General features: G+C 37.5%; 2 protein-coding genes across 6 annotated transcripts in view; one reads left to right on the top strand and one right to left on the bottom strand.

Moving 5' to 3' along the window:
- fchsd2 (FCH and double SH3 domains 2) overlaps positions 1-12,636 on the bottom strand; it is a 62,606-nt gene extending 49,970 nt beyond the window's left edge. Inside the window, exons 1-2 of one of the 4 annotated variants that reach the window (XM_032590834.1) lie at positions 12,301-12,636; positions 4,713-4,810 (exon numbers count right to left, since the gene is read on the bottom strand). In XM_032590834.1, the coding sequence (XP_032446725.1) occupies positions 4,713-4,810; positions 12,301-12,321 (119 nt within the window). In that variant the 5' untranslated portion in view covers positions 12,322-12,636. The remainder of the gene's footprint in view (positions 1-4,712; positions 4,811-12,300) is intronic. The other 3 variants (XM_032590835.1, XM_032590836.1, XM_032590837.1) reach the window with 3 other exon arrangements.
- p2ry2.1 (purinergic receptor P2Y2, tandem duplicate 1) overlaps positions 1-20,848 on the top strand; it is a 44,492-nt gene extending 23,644 nt beyond the window's left edge. Inside the window, exons 1-5 of one of the 2 annotated variants that reach the window (XM_032590840.1) lie at positions 15,560-16,134; positions 17,174-17,524; positions 18,609-18,777; positions 18,879-19,224; positions 19,306-20,848. In XM_032590840.1, the coding sequence (XP_032446731.1) occupies positions 17,191-17,524; positions 18,609-18,777; positions 18,879-19,224; positions 19,306-19,497 (1,041 nt within the window). In that variant the 5' untranslated portion in view covers positions 15,560-16,134; positions 17,174-17,190 and the 3' untranslated portion in view covers positions 19,498-20,848. Of the gene's footprint in view, positions 1-15,559; positions 16,135-17,173; positions 17,525-18,608; positions 18,778-18,878; positions 19,225-19,305 lie in introns of those variants that run through there. The other variant, XM_032590841.1, reaches the window with a different exon arrangement.
- Positions 20,849-21,319: the final 471 nt, after the last annotated feature.

The following is a 21,319-nucleotide window of genomic DNA, read 5'->3' as shown; positions in this document are numbered from 1 at the left end:
CTGTTTTTATTCTCTCTGCTCGACTTTTACGTGTCAGTGCTTTATATTTGTGTTAGTAAGGTGCCTCAAAAGCACAGGAGAGAAACCAACACAAGTTCAGAGTCAATAATCACATCAGCAAACAAATCACGCTGGGATCCCTGGGCATGTCTAGACCATTCATGATGTCATGGTGACATTACAGCAGAGATTGCACCTGTAAACATGGACAGCCAGTTATGCCCAAGATTAATTTTACATGTTTATATGACACTACTCATTCTTACAGCAGTGGAAAAATTCTAACAATTGTGAGCAATAACACGTTGTACTCATCAGATTTATTCCACTTCTTAAAACCTGCTCATGCTGTTCATTAATCTCTGTACTCTTGTTTCCTTTTTTTTTTAATTCGTCTCATTTTTTGCTCTCTGCTTCTATTATTCTTCCTCCACTATTGTTTTCTCCAACACTCCTTCTGCTTCGTTCTGCTTATGATTAATTCATCGTTGTAACTGCAAGGCATATGAGTCAGGAAATCATGTCAGCATCAGCTGTGCGAGAAGTGCAAAGCAAGGAAAGAAAGAGTGAATGTGCCTGATGGGAAATACTTGAGTGCATAAAGAGTGGCCAAGAAGTGGATGAGTGTCTCCATGTTCATGTTCTTAATGATGAAAGAGTGTTTAGTTTAATGAGGGCAAGGGGTTCTCTGGTAAACCCCCCCCAAAAAAACAAGGAGTTAAACATGAGGAAACAGCTAAAATCACTGGTTAACGGCAGACTGACTGAGATCAGCCGCCTGAGTCACAGACAGAAATAGAGACAGAAGAGAGCTGCTGTGATTTCACACTGCATGATCACTGCGGGAGATTCTTCAGATCACGTAGACGCTTTGCTAGAACGTAGAAGGGTTTTATCTTATTTAGGAAAGCTCTCTAAATCGACAGGTGGAAAACAAAGAAAAGCTCAAAGTGATGTTACTTATGCAGCCATCGACTAAACAAACACTCTGCATTAATAATTATCTGCTGAAATGGTTGCCGCAAAATATTTGACTCTTAGAAAATTGTTGATTTTTCATTTAGATTATTTAAGAAAATTAAGCTAATAGATTAAACAAAAAGATATTGTAATTAGTAAAAACCCAACTCCTAATGCTCCAAACAAATAACTTACACAATTTTCCCATTCCATCAAATAAATTATTATTATACGACAGTCTGACAAAAACAAACTACAGCAGAACAATATCGCAGTCAACTACTGCTTTGATCAGTCACAGCTGCTGAAATGTAACCTGTTAAACAGATCTCTGTGGATACATGGACTCATCGTTCATTTCAAAAAGCTATTTTCAGGGATTGTCACTTTTACAGTGTAACAATTCCTCTACACAGTGTAGCCAAAGATAATCAATCTCTGCTCTTACAGGGACTCAAGTGAAATGGGAATAGGGTGGCTGTGTTAATGCTGATTATGATTAATAGCACTTAATCGGTTACAAGTTCTCTGCTGTTTAGAGCAGCAGCTGAGGTTTTCTGCAGCATAGTTCTGTGAAATACAAAGACAATCCTACCTAATTGCTTTTCCAAAATAGTTTTGCATTAATCTGAGGTTTTGATTTTCTGTTCCCCGTGCATTTAAATTATGGAAGACGCACAAAACAGGACCCTGAGAGAATTCTGGGTTCAAATTGGTGAGCTTCATCTCACTACTCAGCATGGAGAGCCATTACGCTCTAATGATATGCACAGATAGATCCCAGAAATCGGTCAATAAATCTGTGTGCATCGCAAATTTCAATTATCGTTTTCATAATTCCCTTCCAGCAGGTCAGGACGGGAATCACATTGAGATTCCAGTCAAATCCTGCACCATCAGCACCATCAACACTAGCTCTTTTACTGATTATTTCATGATTATTGATGTGTCAGGAAAATATAAAACTTGTGCAACTGTTCTCAAAAAAATATTTCCCTTGAGCCGAAAACATTTTAAAGACTTAAAGACAGAAAAACATGTTCTTGTCATTCATAAAATACACTGCAGAAAGGCAGCAAAATGGCATGATGAATGCCAGTGTAACCAAAATGAGAGGAATACAAACATACACGTTCTGTTTGTGAGCTGATTTTAACAGTCAGCAGCAGTACAGTGATGAGTGTATCTCTGTTGAGTCAGATATAAGAGTATATAGGGGGATTTAGGTGGATTGAGGACACCAAGTTGAACCCATTGACTACACATCATTTTCTCCTCCCTGTCTTTTTCTGACCATTCCTGCACAAGACATCAAACCAGAAGATTAAACACATCACCATACCTCTCTCATCTTTCTTCTCACCAGCATTGCTTAGTCTTCCACCGTCATCCTGAACCTTATAGATTCTGCGGGCAAGTGCAGAGAGTGTTTTTATTCAAGCTCCCCAGTGGTCTGATGAGAGTAAATAACCTCAGCAAAACCTCAGAGCAGCTTTTGGGATTAAGGCGCTGCATTTAATGTATTCTTCATGTGGAAAAATATGCACTTTTCAACTCTGAAAAAATGTCTCATGAGGCCAGACGTTTTGTTGCCCTGCTGTATGCTTCAATCATTTCAAAGGTCAGTCTCCATACTTTATCGGATTAATTCTTACAGAGTTCAAGCAACTGATGAGCCTTTTTTTCCATATACGCAGGCATGGTAAAAACAAACAATTTTACTGTCCACAAGTACACAAAAAACTAAACCAACAGGTTCAATATTCTGGAAATGACATAAAACCTAAAAAGGATGTACTCCATCTTTACTGTGACATTAATTATAAATGAAAAACCTTCTTCAAACTCAGCCACATTTTGTCACATTACACACACAAAGTTCAATTTATTTTCATGAGAGTTTATGGGAATAACCAACGTAAATTAATTGAATTAATGAATAACAGGAAGAAAACTCCACACTCTCATCTGAATATAAGAACATAAAATAAAAAGAGCTTGCAATAAAAAGTAAAACAAATATCTATCTATCTATCTATCTATCTATCTATCTATCTATCTATCTATCTATCTATCTATCTATCTATCTATCTATCTATCTATCTATCTATCTATCTCTTGTTTTATTTCATAGGAAAATTAATTTAACTTATGGCATATTTATTAATTATTTATTAATCACAGTATTTATTTATTTATTTGATTTTTAATTAAAATAAATCCTGGAAGAAAACTGGTTGGAATCTGCTGACGACTTCAGAATAAGTCAAAAGTTCACCTTCCAGCACACAGCCAGAGCTACTATTCAATGGTTTAGATCGCAGCTTGTTCATGTAAAATGGCCTAGTCAAAGTGCAGACGAAATGCCTAGTTAGAATCTGTGGCAATATTTGAAAATTGCTGTTCAAAATGCCGTTCATCCAGTCTGACCTAGCACCAGTTGTTTGCAAAGAGCAAAAATCTTTCCTCTGTAATTGTAACAAAATGTTGTTCTTCACAGTATTGACTCCAGGGGCTGAAAACAAATAAAAAAGCGTATATCATTTCCTTTTACTTCACAAGTATGCACTGCTTTGTGTCGTTCTAGCAAATAATATCCCAATAAACTTTGTTTGGCTGCTGTATAAAAGACAAAATGTGAAAAGGTTTTAGTGGTAAACACTTAAGCAAGGCACTGCACCTATCAATGTGATCACTGGTATGTTGCAGAATTGTATTAAAATCAAATTGTGGCTCTTTATGACAATAGCCATAATGACTTGCTTAAGGAAACAAACAGCAAACAGATGCGGGTCACTGCGGGGGCCCAGGCCCCAGCCACCTAATCAAAGACGACTTCCCCAATCACTACAAAACCCCGCTGCTCCCCATTTTACCACCATCAAAGTGCATCATCACAAATAATTACAAAACATTAAAAGCTTGAGTATCATACTGAGAAAACACTACAGGCAGCTTTCTTTTTTCCCCCACTGATGAGGATGACAAGGACAAGTTTTGAGCTCTTTAACCAGAGGTATGAAGCTTGATCTCGCGCCGACTTACACAACAGAGACGTTGTGGTCGCATGTGTTTAACTGGCTCTCACAATCTCCCACCAGTGAGACCTGAGCCTTGCTCACTCTCCAAAACCCCTGCAGCAACAGGCCAGTCTGGTCCCAAACAGCTGGAGCTGCCTCCCGAGAGAGGGAGGGAGACAGAGAGGAGAGTTGAGGCAGAGCAGAGGACAGCACTGGGAGAAGAAAGGCTCAGTTTTTTTTGTTGTTGTCATAAGTAATCAATGTTTAGTCAACAGAGAAACTGAAACTGAGAAAGGGAATTGAGGTTTTATCCTAAATCCGGACAGTTTCGGCTGTCGGATGAAACTGTCGACTCGTGTGTCATGAGAAAAAGTAAAGAAACAGATTGAATGATAGTGCGAATGGACATAGAATATGCTAGGATCTGGGTGACATAGATTGATATTTTGAAAAGAAAACGAGCATGGACGAGAAAAAGGACAGCTGGAAATTCCTTCACAATATGACAAGCTCCCTCCTCGGTTTATGTCTTTCTCACGCGTCACTTCCCTCTAATTCCTTAGCTGCCTCCTTTTCCGTCTTTCTTTGTGTTTCTGTGTAAGCGCGTCTTTGCCGTGCAAATCAGACGACAAGATTTCCAAACATCTGCCATTTTGCTTTAGCTTTTCCTTTTTCATACTTTGACAGAGGATCGTGTTAGAGCGATTCACGCAGAGCGGAGATCCGTCATACCTCATGTCTTCCAGCAGGTCACATTCAGTTTGATGTTTAAAGTGCAGCCTTGTCATCTGCTCCGTGTGAGTGTTTTTTAGTTCCTGCGTCACTTTGACCTGCAGAAAACAGCAAAAGAAAATAAATAAATAAAATAGAGATTAATCATTTCCTTATCTCTCTTCCCTGGGGGCATCTTATCTCATCTTCTGACTGTCACTCACCAACTGATAACCCTTCTCAAGAATTCTTAGTTTTCCTTTCTTGATTTTTATTACAATACTATTTACGAGAAACAGGATTTCTTAACATCTTTCTTGATTGCAAAAACATCTACAGTTAAAAGAATGCAATATTTTGCTGCATATATTGACACCTTAATATGTAATAATTCATCAGTTCACAACTCATCATGCCTTTATTGCACCCGCTTGGATTGAGGTTTAGATTAAATTGCTAAAAGTCACAAAATAAAACATGTGAAAGAATGATGCCCTTAGGTTCAAGAGGCATAGACTGCTTTTAGAATAACACTGGGCTTGTCACAAACAAAAAAAACAAAAACTTTGTTGGACAATAAACTGCCCCAGAACTTATAGCGTTAAACAAAAATATTGTAATATTTTTATGTAGTATATTGATAATGGAATGATTACTTTAATTTAATTTTGAAAAGAACACTCCCCACTGGAACTGGAAAACATTTCAAATATCCAATATACAGCAACCAAAAACAATAAAAAATAAATAAATATATAAACACACACGCCATATAAACCATAAATAAAATGCATTATGATGACTCTGTAAACAAAATTGCCCTTCAAAAAATATTATTCGTCAGTATGGAAAATATTGAGCTCATTTTAATTAATCATGTGATTACTTAATTAATTGCAATCGGCTTAATTCACAGTATGATGTCTTTTAGTTGAAATACCTGAGCTTCATGGCTTCACTGGGTTTTACCAAAGATTTAAAAGCAAAAGCACAAAAGTAAAACAGTTGAACATATGAAATATACCAGGTATAGTTTTATCTGTATAGTTTATTACTATTTTGACTTTTTTCCTATTATGTAGACTTAGTTTCTACAGCTCGACTATCTGTGGAAATATATCCTGACTGACAAATTTGTCATTTTGTTACCAAGGGCAAAGCATAGCAACTTCTAAGCCAGATGAAAATGTAGAAAACAGCAACAGGTTGGGGCTAAGGAAGTCTGCTATGAGCATGCAGTCTGCTGGCAGCCCAAGGTATGGTTGCAATATTAAGCGATAGTTGTGCAATTATTTGTTTTTTAATTTTAAACAGCCCTAGACAGGGGCATAAGAAGTAATAATATTTATAATCTAGAAAATAAACATACAACAATGTTTGTTCAAGGCAGAAAGACTTGGTAAATTCCATTATTAAGTAATTTTGTTCCCTAAGCGACTTTTCAACATTTTTTTTTCTCTCAAAGGGGTTAGAGATGACAAAGACTTTTTATTTTTTATTTTTTTGCTTCTAGTATGTTCTGATGTGTTTGGTTAGCCTCTCCATCTCAACAGTCTGTAGATCAGATTTAGTAATTACACACTGGACAAGACTGTTAAACATAATTATCAATTAAAGAATTGTAGTAGCATAACTGTGTGCTTTATTCATTAATCTGAACGAAAACACTAAAGACATTCTGGATCAAAAAAGTCAGCATCTGAAGGTATTTAAATTCAAATATTGGACTAAAAAGGTGTGGTTCACAAAATATGACTGCAGTTTCTTTGCCATTTGATGAAACAGAAGCTACTCTGATGGCAACATTAAGAAACAGATAGACCCTACTGAGTGCCATAAAAAGATACATAAAGTTTAATCTCACATACAAATGGGTTTTGCTGATTAAGCCATATCCATTCACACTGTCCTGTGCTAAAAACAGGACAGTGTGTTTGTCCCTGCTTTTATTAGGGGACAAAGCAGACCCTTAATATACAACCGCACATCTCCAGCCAAACAGAGAAGGTCACCGAGCATTGTGGCCTGAATTCCATCATCTATTCACCACGGTAACAGTGGGCAAATTCATGACGCTTCTAGACAAAACAATCAACAACACATTACACACAACGAGAGAAACAGAGAAAGAGGCAGAGAGAGGGAACTTCCTTTTTCTCCATCAGCTGCTCCGCTGAAGATAAGGGGGGAGTGGTTCATTACATTAACAGGACTAAAGCACTTCACTTGATTTCACCTTCTATTGCTCAGAGGGAACCACAGGAGGAGTGAGGGGTAAAAAAAAAAGAAGCGGGTCATATGGGGATCGGGAGGTAAGCGGGGTGTGAGAAGAAAAGGACATGAAACATGAAGAGCAAGGAAGGAAATGAATGAAAACAGAAGAAGAGAGAATGAGATGGAAAAACCAGAAACAAGGAAGAAGGTGACACATTTACTCTTGATGACAATCTTAACTAAGCTGGCAATCGATGGAGTTTTGATTGGGAAAATACCTCAATTTCCAGAACAATTTGATTCCTCCAAGATATTTCTTTTTTTATTGCTCCTACAATCAATAATTTACATTGTAAACCAGCCCTTTAAGCATAAAACATTCTTTCCAGTTTACAATGGACTTCAGTCGTCCGTTGCAGAATCTGATCAACCCAAAAATCAAAAGGCTCAAAAGTGACACTAAAAATTGAAAATTATTATGACATTTATGTTGTTTACATGTGAACTTGAAAGTCAAATTGAGGATACAGCAGTAGCTGGGCCATGTTCACAAAAACATAAAGCATTTTTTGCTAAGCTGAAATACAGTATGTGCACTTCTGTTTCACACACAGTTTTTAGCAAGATTCTTGAGATTATAAAACAATGATGTGGACTACACTGCAGTAGAAAGTGCAAGAACAGTGAAGGAGTGAAGGTGACTTTTCTACATCTGTCTCACTTTACTCTGATTGTCCACTAAACTTGAATTGTAAGATAAAGAAGTTAACAAATGTTTTAAAAAGTGTCAGAGACAACCAGCAAATTAAAGATTTTGATTAAAATCACAGACATTTGTAGACACAGATTTGAAAAAAATGAAGAGAATATAATAAAAGCAGTTGAAGCAACAGTCCTCTTTATTATCAAAGCAAACTGACCTCAAAACACATCCCTGTGTACGTTATGAAAAAGTCTTGAATGTTTCCTAACTTATGTTTGTTGTGCTTTCAAATTCAAATTTCTAGTCATACTTTAAAACTGCTGTTAATCAGTATTTCTTCAGGCTCCCTAAATGTGTTTCCAAATTTTCTTTTAGACTTCAGCTGCTTTTTAGCCACTTTCTTTTCAGTACCTAACCATTTTCAGAGAGCTATTTAATTGGCTTGGAAAGGTACTTAACTCAGACTTATGAATTATTCAGACATGAAATGTTTCTAAACTAGATAAATAAATTGATGTTGTGTCTAGAAATACCAGACTCAGACACTAAAATGCCCTGTTACCTTTTTTAAAGTGAAAAAATAAGAATACAAGTGTGGTGTACGATGGTTTTTAGCCCTTACGTTCCACAGACCTGCACTTTATTAATCTGTTCTTTATAAAAAAAAAAGTGGAATGAAGAAAGTCATTAGAAGAAGATCTGTTTGCAGTTTGTCATAAGCCAAGAATGCATTTGGTGCAACAGAGAAAAAAATAAGTTTCTGAGCATTTGATCCGCTTATTTGGAAACCCCAAAACAGTAATAGATGCAAGACAAAATGTTAAAAGGTAGGTACTTAAATGACTTGAAAACTCATCTTCAGTTTGTGGATCAAGGCAAATTTGATTTAAAAAGAACAATAATGGACTTCTATTATTGTTAATAATAGAGGTCCATTCATTTACCTTTCCAGACTAGCTGGAAAGGTAAATGCTTCCCAGCAAGTCTACCTCAGCTGAGGAATGAAGCCAATACTTTCCTAGATGTGTTTTCTTGGTGTGTAAGCTGATCTGTTAATAGTGAAATAGAAATGTAGCTCCGCTGGTGGACAAATGTTGTACAATGCATACATTTATGAAAACTTGGAATTTTTCTTTCACATTACAATAAAGCACTAATGTGTTGTTCGAAAACAGCCAAATAAATTGAAGTTCGTGATTGCAACATGTGCAAATGTAGAGGAAGTTCAAGCACATGTCCTTTTGCAAGGCACAGCATCATTCCGCTGAAATCTGAATGATGCATATTCCATCTCTCAGGTCCAATGTCAGGCATTTGCTTCCATTTTTGTATTTCTCACTGTCAGTACTTTTACACTGTTCATCTGCTGAAGGTAATTTTTCACTTTCCCCCCTTGTGTTTCAGACACACTCCACAACTAACTCCTTTACATACGTTTTTGTTAGTTTTTATATCCCGTTAAAATTGCTAGAGAAAAAAAGCTAAATATTTAATCAATACATCATATCTTTGAGAAAAAGCTGCTCTGCTGGGTTCACTCCCGCCTCTGCCTCACACAGACACTCTTAATCTATTAGTCTGTGTTAACCCAGAAGCAGCCATCTATAATTTAAGTCACATCAAACTAATATATGGGGCTCAAATAGCTCAGTTTGTTAGCAGATGGGCTGAGACACAGACAAAACACTTCAGGGGCTGGATGTGTCGCTGTGGGAGGGAGAAAATACTTGTATCTAACAGCCAAACACTGATACACTCTGGCTGTGGTGCTGCGAGTTGAGAGGATAGCGTGTGTCAGCCACCTTGGCAGAGTGTTTAAAAAAAAAAAAGCTGTACTTTTGGCTAATTTGTGTTAATTCTTGAAAGAATTTTGACATAAAATTGATCAAAAAGACAGCAAAGAGTGGCCTCTGCTCACCATGGCCTCATTTATGAAAGAACCTTGTAAAGTGGGTGAGTTTTAAGGGCATGATTTGACATGTAGAAAGGCAGCACATTAAGAAGCACAGTGGGGAGATATGTGATAATTAAAAGACATCTGCACAGAGACTTACAGGGGAACACTGCCTACCATGCATCTGCTTTAAGACTCCACATAACAAAAAGCAGTGAGAAACACTTCCAGTCACTGTCCATTGTGTGCAAATACAGCATGCATTTACTGTATTTCCATTATTGCCTTCTTATAAAATAGAAGGCAAAATTGGATGTTTCCCACTTTTAAAAGTATAAAAACCAATTGATAAAAAACAGAGATAAAGACATTACCAGTTCGCTCAAACATTGCATCATCGTCACAAGTATGATCGCGCTTGTGATAGAAGTCGCTTACTTAAAGCTCCCTCACATTACCGCTCATCAAAATAAATAGTCAAACTCCGATTTATTCATCGGAATATTTCCAAGTTTGCTTTTGTTCTAGAGTTCAACCTGTATAATATGTATTGAACCAACAAAGCTGTGTTTAAGCTCACCGTAACACCAACAGAGACTTCGGAAAACAGAATCTAGAGGGTGATCTTTCAGCCAAGCTCTAATAGAACCAGTCGTTGGTCTTTGTCCAGTCTACTCTTAAGAGTAGGCCTAAATCTTTTTCTTAGGCTTTCTTTGGCATAGGTTATCGTACCCTAACTCTATAGATAAGCAGTGGGAGGCGTAGGCTACTAGAAGACTTTCTGACCAACTTTCTTCCCTGTGCTATCTTTACTCTCTCTCCATTTATGGGTTATTCACACTTAATGCTGCACATTAACTTCTGATATTCTCTTTATTTTTCTTTTCAGTAGAAATGACTCCTAGTCCAGTGATTCAGTGCTTAGCCATTTTGGACTGTTGAACAAAACCTTTGCTGCTATTGTGACCATTAATTACTTGAATCATACGTGTAGTTTTCCTTCCAGTACAAAGCATTCCCACCCCAGTGCTTCTGCATCTCTTTCCTGGACGGAGTCATTGACAAAGCTGTTGACGACTCTACTTGCATTCTTTATGTTTCTCCTTCCATTCCTAGCCCAGTGCTTTATTATGTCTTTCTGAGTGTCTTTACTGGAAGGAGCTTTTGATGGCGCTATTGATACCATTAATCTTGTGTTAGCTTTTTGTGCATTTAGAAAGTACTCCTGGTTTATCCATGGTTGAATCCCTTAACATAGTTTTTACTGCCATTAACTACTTGTGCCCCATTTCTTTTTCTTTCCTATTAAAAATATGGAGGTAAGCTTCATTAAGTTTTTCTTTGTCTCCTTCCTTTCCTCTCAGCCCTAAGTTGGTTCAAGTGATGGTTCCTCAATTAGAGCCTGGTTCATCTGGAGGTTTCTCTCTATTAAAGGGGAACCGTTTCTTTCCACTATCCCCATGTGCTTACTCAGGTTGAGGGAGGACACAGATGTGAAGATTCAATTACCCTGATTTCTTTAGTTTTGGAAGATCAGCGGTCAGCCGATACTTGCAAGAGGAATAAATTTTATCCACTGGTCTTATCTACCTCTGCAAACGTCTGAAAATCAACCTTTTGCTCGCCCGTGCCTGAGGGCTGACTCACAGACCAGTGCACCAGGTCACATCTAAATGTTTCTCACCCCACTGTTGCGTACTCAATGACTTTGTCACAATATTTACTCACGTTTCAGAAAAAAAAAAATTGTATTGTCCAAAATTAGAAGGGGCTGGTGATCGTCCAGAAGACAGCAATCGGTGCACCCATACTTTTTACCAACTGTAGGGGTACATTACAATCAGATGAAACTAACAGATCTGCAATTAAATATGAATTTCAATCTGATAATACTGGAATGCACTGGAATATGTATTTTGTCTTTTGAAAAAGACTTAAGATGAACTTGTTGTCAATTGGTGCTCTACTTATACACTAAGCTTAACTGAAGGTGTTCGTTTAAAAAATAAAAAATACTAACAAAGGATTTAAAGCTTGTAAGAACAACTCCATTTCCACTGCATTTAAGTTCCTTATTTGACCTCTCTTTAGTTTTCAAATTAAATACGATGCTCGCAGACAGCATTGTGCTTCAGAGTGCTGTAGAGACGTCTCTCCACTCTAGAGTAAAACACAAATCAATAAGCCAGCATCAGACCTGGCTCTGGCGTGTGATTTTTAGCTTCTGCAAGCTCAGCTTCCTTACAGATGAACCAATGTGACCCTCGTTTGATTTATACTCTTTCGCTAAAGTAAAAAAGATTATGCATCACATTGGACAAAAGCCCGTTGTCGTTCTACCTTCTGGAAACAAAAGCTGTCACAAATCTGACAGCGTACATAAATTAGCAGAACAACAACACTGGGCTTTGGTTTGTACTTGTGCACTTAAATGCAACAAATAAACACCACATTTAAAGTTATTTCCACAACAACGCGCGTTAAAATGACAGCCACGGTGTTACAGTCAATACAACAGTGTGGGGCTTTGTTTAAAACGTCTTGTAGCAGACCACCTAGCGCCTTGTAGCTAACGCGGTTAGACGTTTTGACGGCTGGACAGATGCACATTAATGTCAATAAAGGTTTCTAACTCGCCATGCTAGTTCGTCCATCTGATATCTTTAACCTTGTGTTGACAAACGCTTGTTGTGTGGTCTCAATAAATGACTTCCTTCTGAGGTTTAACAACACCGTTATTTGTCATTGTGTGAACGAGCTGCCAGCTAAAAACATAACGGACCCTGGGAATCACTCACCTTCCTCGGCGGCGGCTGCATGTTGGAGATTTGACATGAATGGTATTTCCCTTGCGAGATGTACTGTAATTCCAGGAGGAAATCCAAATCCGTGTGGGGCCAATAATAATCTTTCGCCTTCTTCAAACAGAAATCCCCCCCTACTCCTTTTAAAAGTCGACAGGGAGGAGAAGACGGAGAGTTAGATCTGTACTCCGGCGGCCATGATTGATGATAAATGGCCAGTTTTATTGAGAGCCGAAGCTACGAGGAGGCACTGCACACGCTTGTGCTGGCTGCTGCCACTACGAGAGTGTACTGTACTGTTGTAGGCAGCAGAGAAAGAAAGAGCAGAGGGAAGGAGAGAGTGTTTTCAGCAAATTAAGCTCAACGGCGCCACCATGTGGACACCAGTGATATCTGTTTGGTAGTAGAAAAAAAACACCAAGAGCGGCACAGCACAATTTATTTGTTTCTCCACCGGCATGACCTCGATTAACGCGCCCGCAGATATTTTTTTGAAGGCAAACATGAAGACTAGATGACTGATGGAGATACTGACTGCAATTTATTGTCGGGGTTATCCAACAAAAGTATATTTATTTTTTTCGCTCCCGAACGTCTATCAGCTTGAGTAAGAAGAAAAGGCAAGAGACGGAGCTGCATAGCAACAAGAAACCGCAGTCGATCAAGGAAAAATCGATCGTTTTTAAATACACAATGACAAGGGCTCTTATCTCTTCATAATATAATATAATATAATATAATATAATCTCTAATTCTCCAATTAGGATGAAGTTGTGAAATTTGTGAAAAAAAACATTTTCCAATTTAAATAGTTTTTTTTTTAATAACTCAAATTTTAGGCAGCAGATTTCTATTAAAGATTTTGTGTTGTAATTTAAGAGAAAAATGTAAATGGGGGAAGACATCTTCAAACAGTGGTGTAAAAATCTTTGTTGTTGCCCCCCTAATCAACTCCTTCTTATAACTGCTGACCAGGTTTGTGTGTTTTCACTGGTCTGAGCCAGTTATACTGGGTGATGAGCTCCAAATCTCTGAGGTTGGAAGAGCTGTGTGCCATCACTAGCCTTTAGCCTCCCATCTTCTTCAAATTCTTGTCAGGACTTTGTCTGGGGAATAGTTACTATTTCCAATCAGACGAAACATGTTGGTCACATAAAAAGATCCCTGGACACTTCCAACAGTCCAGAAACATGACTGTTAGGTCAATTGGTTTCTCTAAATTGCCCTTAGGAGTTTGTGGGGGGTGTGCGAGGGTGGGGGTGCATGTGTGTGTGGGGGTGTGGGTGTGTGTGTGTTTGTTTATTTGTTGGGGGTTTTTTGTCCTGAGTGTTTCTGTGCTGCCCTGTGATGAAATGGCAACCTGTCCAGGGTTAACTTCGCCTTTCACCCAATGACTGCTGAACCCCCTTACAGCTTTGCAAAGATAAGCAGTGCAAAGAAAACAGATGAATGGATGAATAGTTCTAAACACACCTTTTAAAAAGCTTGATAAAACTGATTAAAATATATTTGTCAGGTAATAAAAACATCCCTGCATGGATTGTTGTTATTAATTAAAAAAGCAATACAAAAAATCTAAACCAAAAAAAGAAAGATACATAAAGTTTATGTGCAAATTGTCTTTCCTAACCTCTGAATTATATGACTATAATGCCTCAGAACAGTTTAAACCACTCCTCCCATCCCACCACGTTTTCTCCACAGTGAAATGTAACCTTTGGCAAAGGAAATGGTCCAAGCCCTTCAAGATTAATACGTGTTAGTAATCATGGAAAGAACTTCCTTTTCACTAATCTGATTCTGAAAGTTTCCCCCTCTCCCAAAGCAGATTATCTTAATTTCAAGGTTTTCAGAGCAAATGTGTTTAAAGAATTCTCATAAAGCCATTATCAAATTATTTGACCAGACAGTATGGCTCCAGTGAAATAGTAATATTGGCTAACAGAGGAAAAGGCAAGGTGTATGCCCTCTATGGTGACATACATGTAAGGGTGAGGAACAGTTAATGATTAATGCGCAGAGTTTCTAAAAGCAGGTAAGACATTAAGCGCCTCTTCTCACCTTCCTTTTCGATATTAACACCTCACATACACCCACACGAGGCTATTCATTGAAGCCGAACACATCTACAGTTAGTGCTCAAGGCAGGAAAGAAAATGGATGACATTCATTTCTGGATGATATTGTATTTCGAGAGGATACTGAGACAATTATTTTGATGTATGGTTTGTTTTCTTTTGGCCGAATTAAGGTAAGAAAGCAGATCCTATACACTATATTCTAGACACGGTGTCTCCTATGTTAAAGCTTGTTTGTTTTCCAGTGAATAAAGCAATCTCAAGAAACATTTTCATATCTTGCACCACATCAAGGGCAGACAAACTCTTGCTGCAATAAACAGTGAACCTTGGGGATGAGTACACCGTGTTACATCAGTTGGCTGGCATACACTGTTTTTTTTCCTTCTCCTAGCTTGCCTGCCAAAGATTTATCAGTTTTATAAAAGTTTAAATAGAAATATGGTTGTGGTGGTGAACATGTTTCGATATTTGACAGCAGCATAACTTTAGAAGCCTTGTATTTTAAATGTGGGCAATATTATTATCGTTTTACTTCAGAAGATTGAGATCAGCAATGATAATATTTTTGCCTTCAGGGTTCATGAGAAAAACAGTGGTTTAGGCTCTAGTTCCTTCCTTTGACTGTAACAGTAGTGGCTTAGCTATAAAGTGGGAAAGCGGTGTCAATAGGGATATCAAGTGGCCACAAGAAGAAGACAGAATGCAATATCTAAGCAATAAATCTGCAATAGTCATAATAAAAATAAAAATCCTTTATAAATATAGCCCAAAAGCAAATAAATGTTTGTTTGGTTGATTTTATTTTTGATGGAACAGTACTTTTTGGATACACGTTTTTACTGTTGAAAAGCTTGTTTAAGTCCTCTTAAATAGTGCCATATTAATAACAAAAATGCATTGAATATGTGGGTTGTATTAATGAAAAACTGACAAATGTCAAACAGCTTTTGGTGGAGGCACTGTGATAATGGGGGTGTCACCACCACCATCTTTTTAAACAAGTCTCTTCATCAGACCACTCTCTTTGAAATTAGACTGGTTTAATTTTAACCAATCCAAGCAAATTCCTAACAAAGAAGTGTTTGTGTCTATAATAACTTCTTTGTTATTCTTTTCATAAAAGTCATAATTTAAGCAGTTATGTTTTATTTATAGATTTTTAAAGAGAAATACACACACAAAAAAAAAAAACAATTACACTAACGTGCCAAAACTCTTCTAACAAAGTAGCAAAACATGAAACGTTCCTATATAGATTACTTAATTGTGGTATGACAAAAATGAAGACAAATGTCCATATTTCACGTTCTATAAATAACATTAAATTGCCATATTGCCAGAATGTATTTCCTATATCTGTATAGGAAATACATTTTGTATTAACCATATTATGCACACCTGCAACTTTCTTATACTATTTTCTTGCTCCCTGTGGACTCTGTCTTCATTTATCCATGTTTTTTTCTCTATGTGTCTTGGCAGAATAAACAATTAATAAGACTTTCAATTTGATATATTTTTGAGATGTTATGCATGTAAGATCAAAGATTTGGACAGATTAAGGCTGTAAATGGGAGAAATAGTATCCGAGCCCTCAGGGTAAAGTGTGCAGGCTGCAGCTCGTCAGTCTAGCGCACACCTCCAAGTTCTTCACCAACCTAAAGTTCCTACTTGTACATTCAGCCAAAAAAGCAGCACGCTGAGGATTCCTCGCTTAGGAGAGGCAGCGCTAAAACTCTCATTTAATGTGAGTAGCCCTTTAATTTTATCAGTTTTATAGATCTATGTGAGAAACTACTTCATCTGGAAAGTACAGGATGTTCTTGCATAGCTGCATGTGCTTAGTTTTTCCCGTTTTGCACACTGAAATTTAGGAGAACTGGGTAGATTTTTTTAAGAAGTGGCTCATTCTTAAATGTTGTCAGGGAAAGTTAACCTTCCACAGTTTCAAAGAGGACATTATAAGGGGAACGCTCATGGGGAACAGAAGATTCGGTTTACAAAGAAAACGGAAAGAGAACAACAAAATTACAGTTTTTTTCCCCAAACTGACATGGAAATAGGTTTGCTGTTATATTTGCATAAATAAATTGTGTTTGTGTTATGTTAATGCATGACTGATTTAAGATGGTCACTGCACAGAAATGCCAGCTGAAGCTGAGTGAGGCACTGTTGTTGCTTGCGGGAGATAAAGTCTTCAAACAGTTTTGAAACTGAGTCTGGTTTGAGTTAGAACGTTATTTTTCTCTTCTGTTGCACAGCTGTGAGTCTTCAAAAACGTAGGCATGCAGATTGTGAGGGTGACTGTTGATTATCTGCATGGAAATGCGGCTGCAATAAATATTGTGTTGCAACAGTATAATTTGTGTAAATAGATAAAGAAACTCCTTACATTTAGTTGTAAAACCTATAAATCCCACATCTTGAAATGTTCAAATCTAGGTACTCATTCAGGAGAGCAAAAGAAATTCATGAATTTTAATTAAATCCATATTTACAGTCGCATATAATATTTATCATTTTAATTATTTTCCCAATTTTATAGGACTTCATATTTTTCTCTCATTAATTCTAGCGCCCACTCGAATAGAAAATACAAAATCAACAATCAAATGACTGAATCTCTGCTGAGTAACTTTGAACATCCCTCTGCATGATTTGTTCTGAATTGTGCTGCTGAATCAGAACAAGATGAGCATCCTAGGACAGTGGCACATTTCCTGTGTCTACATGCCCTCTGAATAATGCCTGAATATTAAAGTAACCAGTCTAAATCTTCCCCTCAGGTGCTGTCACAATCAGCATGGCCTACTCTCACATCAACATGACCAACCGCTCCAACTCCAGCTCTTTCTGTCGATTTAACGAAGACTTTAAATTCATTCTCCTTCCCGTCAGCTACGCCCTGGTTTTCGTCATTGGTCTGGCGTTGAACGCCACAGCTCTTTTTGTGATGGTGTTCCGTACAAAGCGATGGAAGCCTTCCACCATTTACATGTTCAACCTGACGATGTGTGACACACTCTACATCTTCACTCTTCCCTTCCTCATCTTCTACTATGCCGACGAGAACGACTGGCCCTTCAGTGAGCCGATCTGCAAGCTGATACGCTTCCTGTTTTATGCCAACTTGTATGGTATGTCACACACACCTATGATTCAACACGCACACATATCTGAAATCTGATACACAGAGGAAGTGGTAGAGCAACGTAAAATCATGCCATATTTGCCATTTGGCCATAATATGATATATTACTGGCAAATATTACGACTACATAATGATACGTGTTAGCATTGCATATAGTGAACAACAAGGCGTGGTGAAATCTTAACAGTATCTCAATGGTCTGTTACTGAATAATCCACAAATCACTACTTAATGGGGTTTTTTTTTCTGACAAACACATTTGTGCAATAAATTATGGAGATTCAATACAACAATAGCTTCAATATCTACCCAGTTTCTTAATGTTAGCCTTCTATAAATTTTATAGACTTTCCAGGGGTCTCAAACTGTATCCCTTGATGGTCAGAGTCCTTCAACTTTTATGTAGATGTCACTCTGCTTTATTACCCTTGCCTCAAATATTATCTCTTTAGCAGAGAAGCATGACTAAATGCTGGTGAGGAAGGTTCACCATTCAAATGCAGTGCACAGGACAAAGGACACATGTAAAAGTTGCAGGACTGAAGCCTATTTGATGAACTCTCAATGAAGGCAACTAGTGTCAGAAAAATCTAAAAAAAAAAAAAAAAGTCAATTAATTAGCACATAGGGTTTATCTGTGTGTGATTTAACATTAGTGTAAACCCGGCTGTTCTATGAAGTTTTCTGAGATTTTTAGAGAATATTTCTGAACAAATAGCATTATGAAGAACAACTTTAAAACAGCATTGGTTATAAAAAAGTATTAGAAACCCAACTAATAAAACTCATCAAATAGAACTTATCTAACAGGAAATAGAAAAAAGAAAGGTACAACTTTAACCTTCCAAAAAATACATTCTATTAATTTTTTAAAGCATGTATCATATTACTGCCACTTCAAAATGATGCACTACCTTTTGTTGATCAGTCATAAAAAATCCTATAAATTTAAATTTATCCTTAAAATGTCCACAAAGTTTGAAAATGTTTACCAAGTTACTATTAAGTTATAGAACATTTACTCATATTAATGTTTATGAAGAACATAAAATTATTGATCTGCTTTGCAGGTTCTATTCTATTCCTCTGCTGCATCAGTCTCCATCGGTTTCTTGGTATCTGCCATCCCGTCCGCTCGCTCAGCTGGGTCAGTGCTCGTCGGGCCAGGCTGGTGTCTGTAGCAGTGTGGGCATGTGTTTTATTCTGCCAGGCTCCAATTCTCTACTTTTCAAGAACAAGGTGATTAAACTATATTTTACGTCTTGCCTACAACTGAAAACTGAACAGTCGGCCATTTTGCTTCTATAGCTTTGAATGTATTTACGTATGTTCTCCTCTAGGGCTGTAAAGACAGAGCGAATCTGCTATGACACCACCAGTCCAGAGCTTTTTGATGACTTCCTGGTGTACAGCTCAGTCGTGTCAGTGATCATGTTTGCCTTGCCCTTCATGGTGGTGATGGTTTGCTACGGCCTCATGGTTCGGAAGCTTCTGGAGCCCGGCTGGGGGTCTAATGAGAGAGGTGAAGGTGAAGGAGGTGGTCTGAAGGCACAACAGTCAAAGCAGAAGTCTGTGAAGATGATCATTATTGTGCTGGCAGCGTTCATGCTGTGCTTTCTTCCTTTTCACCTGACCAGAAGTCTTTACTATTCATTTAGATACCTGAGACAGGTGAATCCATCACAGGTAAGTCCCCAGCCTGTTTCTGATTTTAATTGGCTTACAGTTTGTTTGAAACTCCTCAGATATTCAATATGTTTTCATCAGATCAGCTGCAGTTTGCTGGAGGCTGCCAGTGTGGCCTACAAGGTGACGCGACCTTTAGCCAGCGCCAACAGCTGCGTGGACCCCATCCTTTACTTCCTGGCGGGACGGGACGCTCGCAGCACTCTCACCAAGAAGGGCAAACTGTCCTCACAGAAACCGACCACGTGCCATTTTCGGACCACAAAACTCTGATCCCCTGTCTAAGACTTGAGTGGATTCATTCTTATGCAGCTTTTTAAAGCAGCTCAGATATTTGGAACATCTTCGTGGAGCCTGGCATTTGTCTGATCTTTTGTAAGTTGCTTCCTGACAGAGAGCATCATTTATAAGATATTTGATTTCTACCTCTAAAACTCACCTTTTAAAAAACACAATGTATTATGATAGACCCATATCCACACAGCCAGTAACCTGTCTCGCCTGTTCCAACTGGAAGGACATAAAGCCTCCTTATACAAGTCTTGCCAGTGAAGTAATAATGTCTGTTTATAGCCGAAATAAGAATAAATTATTGAATTACTAATTTAATTCACAAAGCTTTGATTTGTTAGAAATGTCAGTAGGACTTACAGTAAAAATAATGTTTTCAATATGAAGATACAATTCCAAACCAGCAAGTGCTTTTGTGACTGTACTAATTGAATATCTTTGACTATTGCTGCTTATTTGTTCAATATCCCAATTGATTTGCATATATGTAAATAGTCAATACTTTCATTTATTTTTGTTAGCTTCAAAGGAAATCTCTAATAAGCAACCTAAAGTACCACCAATGGTACCAAGGTTTGACAATCATGAGTCAAGTCCTTGTAATGTGTAGAGATCAGCAGTAGGGGGTGGTAGTTATGAAGGAATATTGGTTCTTCAAGATCCTGTTCCTCTCACACACTCTAACAACAAAACATATCTCACATGCATACATGTCAAACAACATTAGGCTACGGATCATCAACAATGAAACAGTTTAAAATACAGCTCTTCTTTATTTCATGAGTAAAAACAGCATACAGAAATAGATGTGATATAATAAAATGAAGCTTGATATAAATAAATACCAAAAGTTGATGAGATGTTTTTCTTCCTTCCTGCCTAGTTTGAAAACATTTAATGCTGACAACAGCAAAGCAATAAAATCAGATGAAAACACATGATCATCAGCTTGGGATAATAAATGCCCTCTCCTCTACATATGTTGTGTTACTTTTAACAGCATAATATGAGCATAATAAAGTAATTAAATCTGATAATAGCACAATCTTGGAAACCTATGAGAATGTAAACTAAAGCCTGTTTAGGGGTCCGGACTACCTGCAATTTGTTAGTTTATTAAGGAACTAAAATGTGAGCTTGTGTAGCTCAGGATGAGAGAAAAAACACTGATATGTTTAACCATAGATTAAGGGTAGAAAACCGTTTCAGACAGCAGTTCAGCTTATATGAATGACAGAATCCTGTCACTGGTGCAGTGCAGCTGTTCACCCCTGAATTACCTCATACGTACTAGGTGTTAGAGTATAAAATCAAAATAAAGAGTTTACTTGTGTATGCTCTCAGTCTTATTTACATATTTACACCTATATACATGTTTTGTTTTTTTAATTGTGGTCTTTCTCAATATTTAGTTTTTCACCTGTGGTCCAAAATGATATTAGCTGCTTACAATAAGATTGGAGCTGCAATATCGTTTAAATGTAGTGAAAATATACAAAAAAACTCCTTTCCAACTAAACCTGGGGCAACACTGGACTCTATCTAAAAACTAAAACGTACCAAGAGGTTCTTAATTCTGCTTTTGGGAAGTTGTTGAATTGATCATTTAAACATCTCAACTATACAAGAGTTGAAAAGAAAATGTATCTTTTATCAGGGTTTAAATCAATAATTGATACAACAAAAGCTGCTTCAATGTGATCCAACATAAAATTTGGAGGCCTGTGACAGGTAGCAACATTTTTGAACTTTTTAAAAAGACTTTCACAGGTTACCTGAGGAGCTCTGAAACATACTGAACCCT

This window comes from Xiphophorus hellerii, chromosome 18, assembly GCF_003331165.1.
Source record: "Xiphophorus hellerii strain 12219 chromosome 18, Xiphophorus_hellerii-4.1, whole genome shotgun sequence".
NCBI lineage: Eukaryota > Metazoa > Chordata > Actinopteri > Cyprinodontiformes > Poeciliidae > Xiphophorus > Xiphophorus hellerii.
The sequence above is the reverse complement of the archived record's forward strand: the minus strand, read 5'-3'. Positions and strand labels throughout refer to the sequence as shown.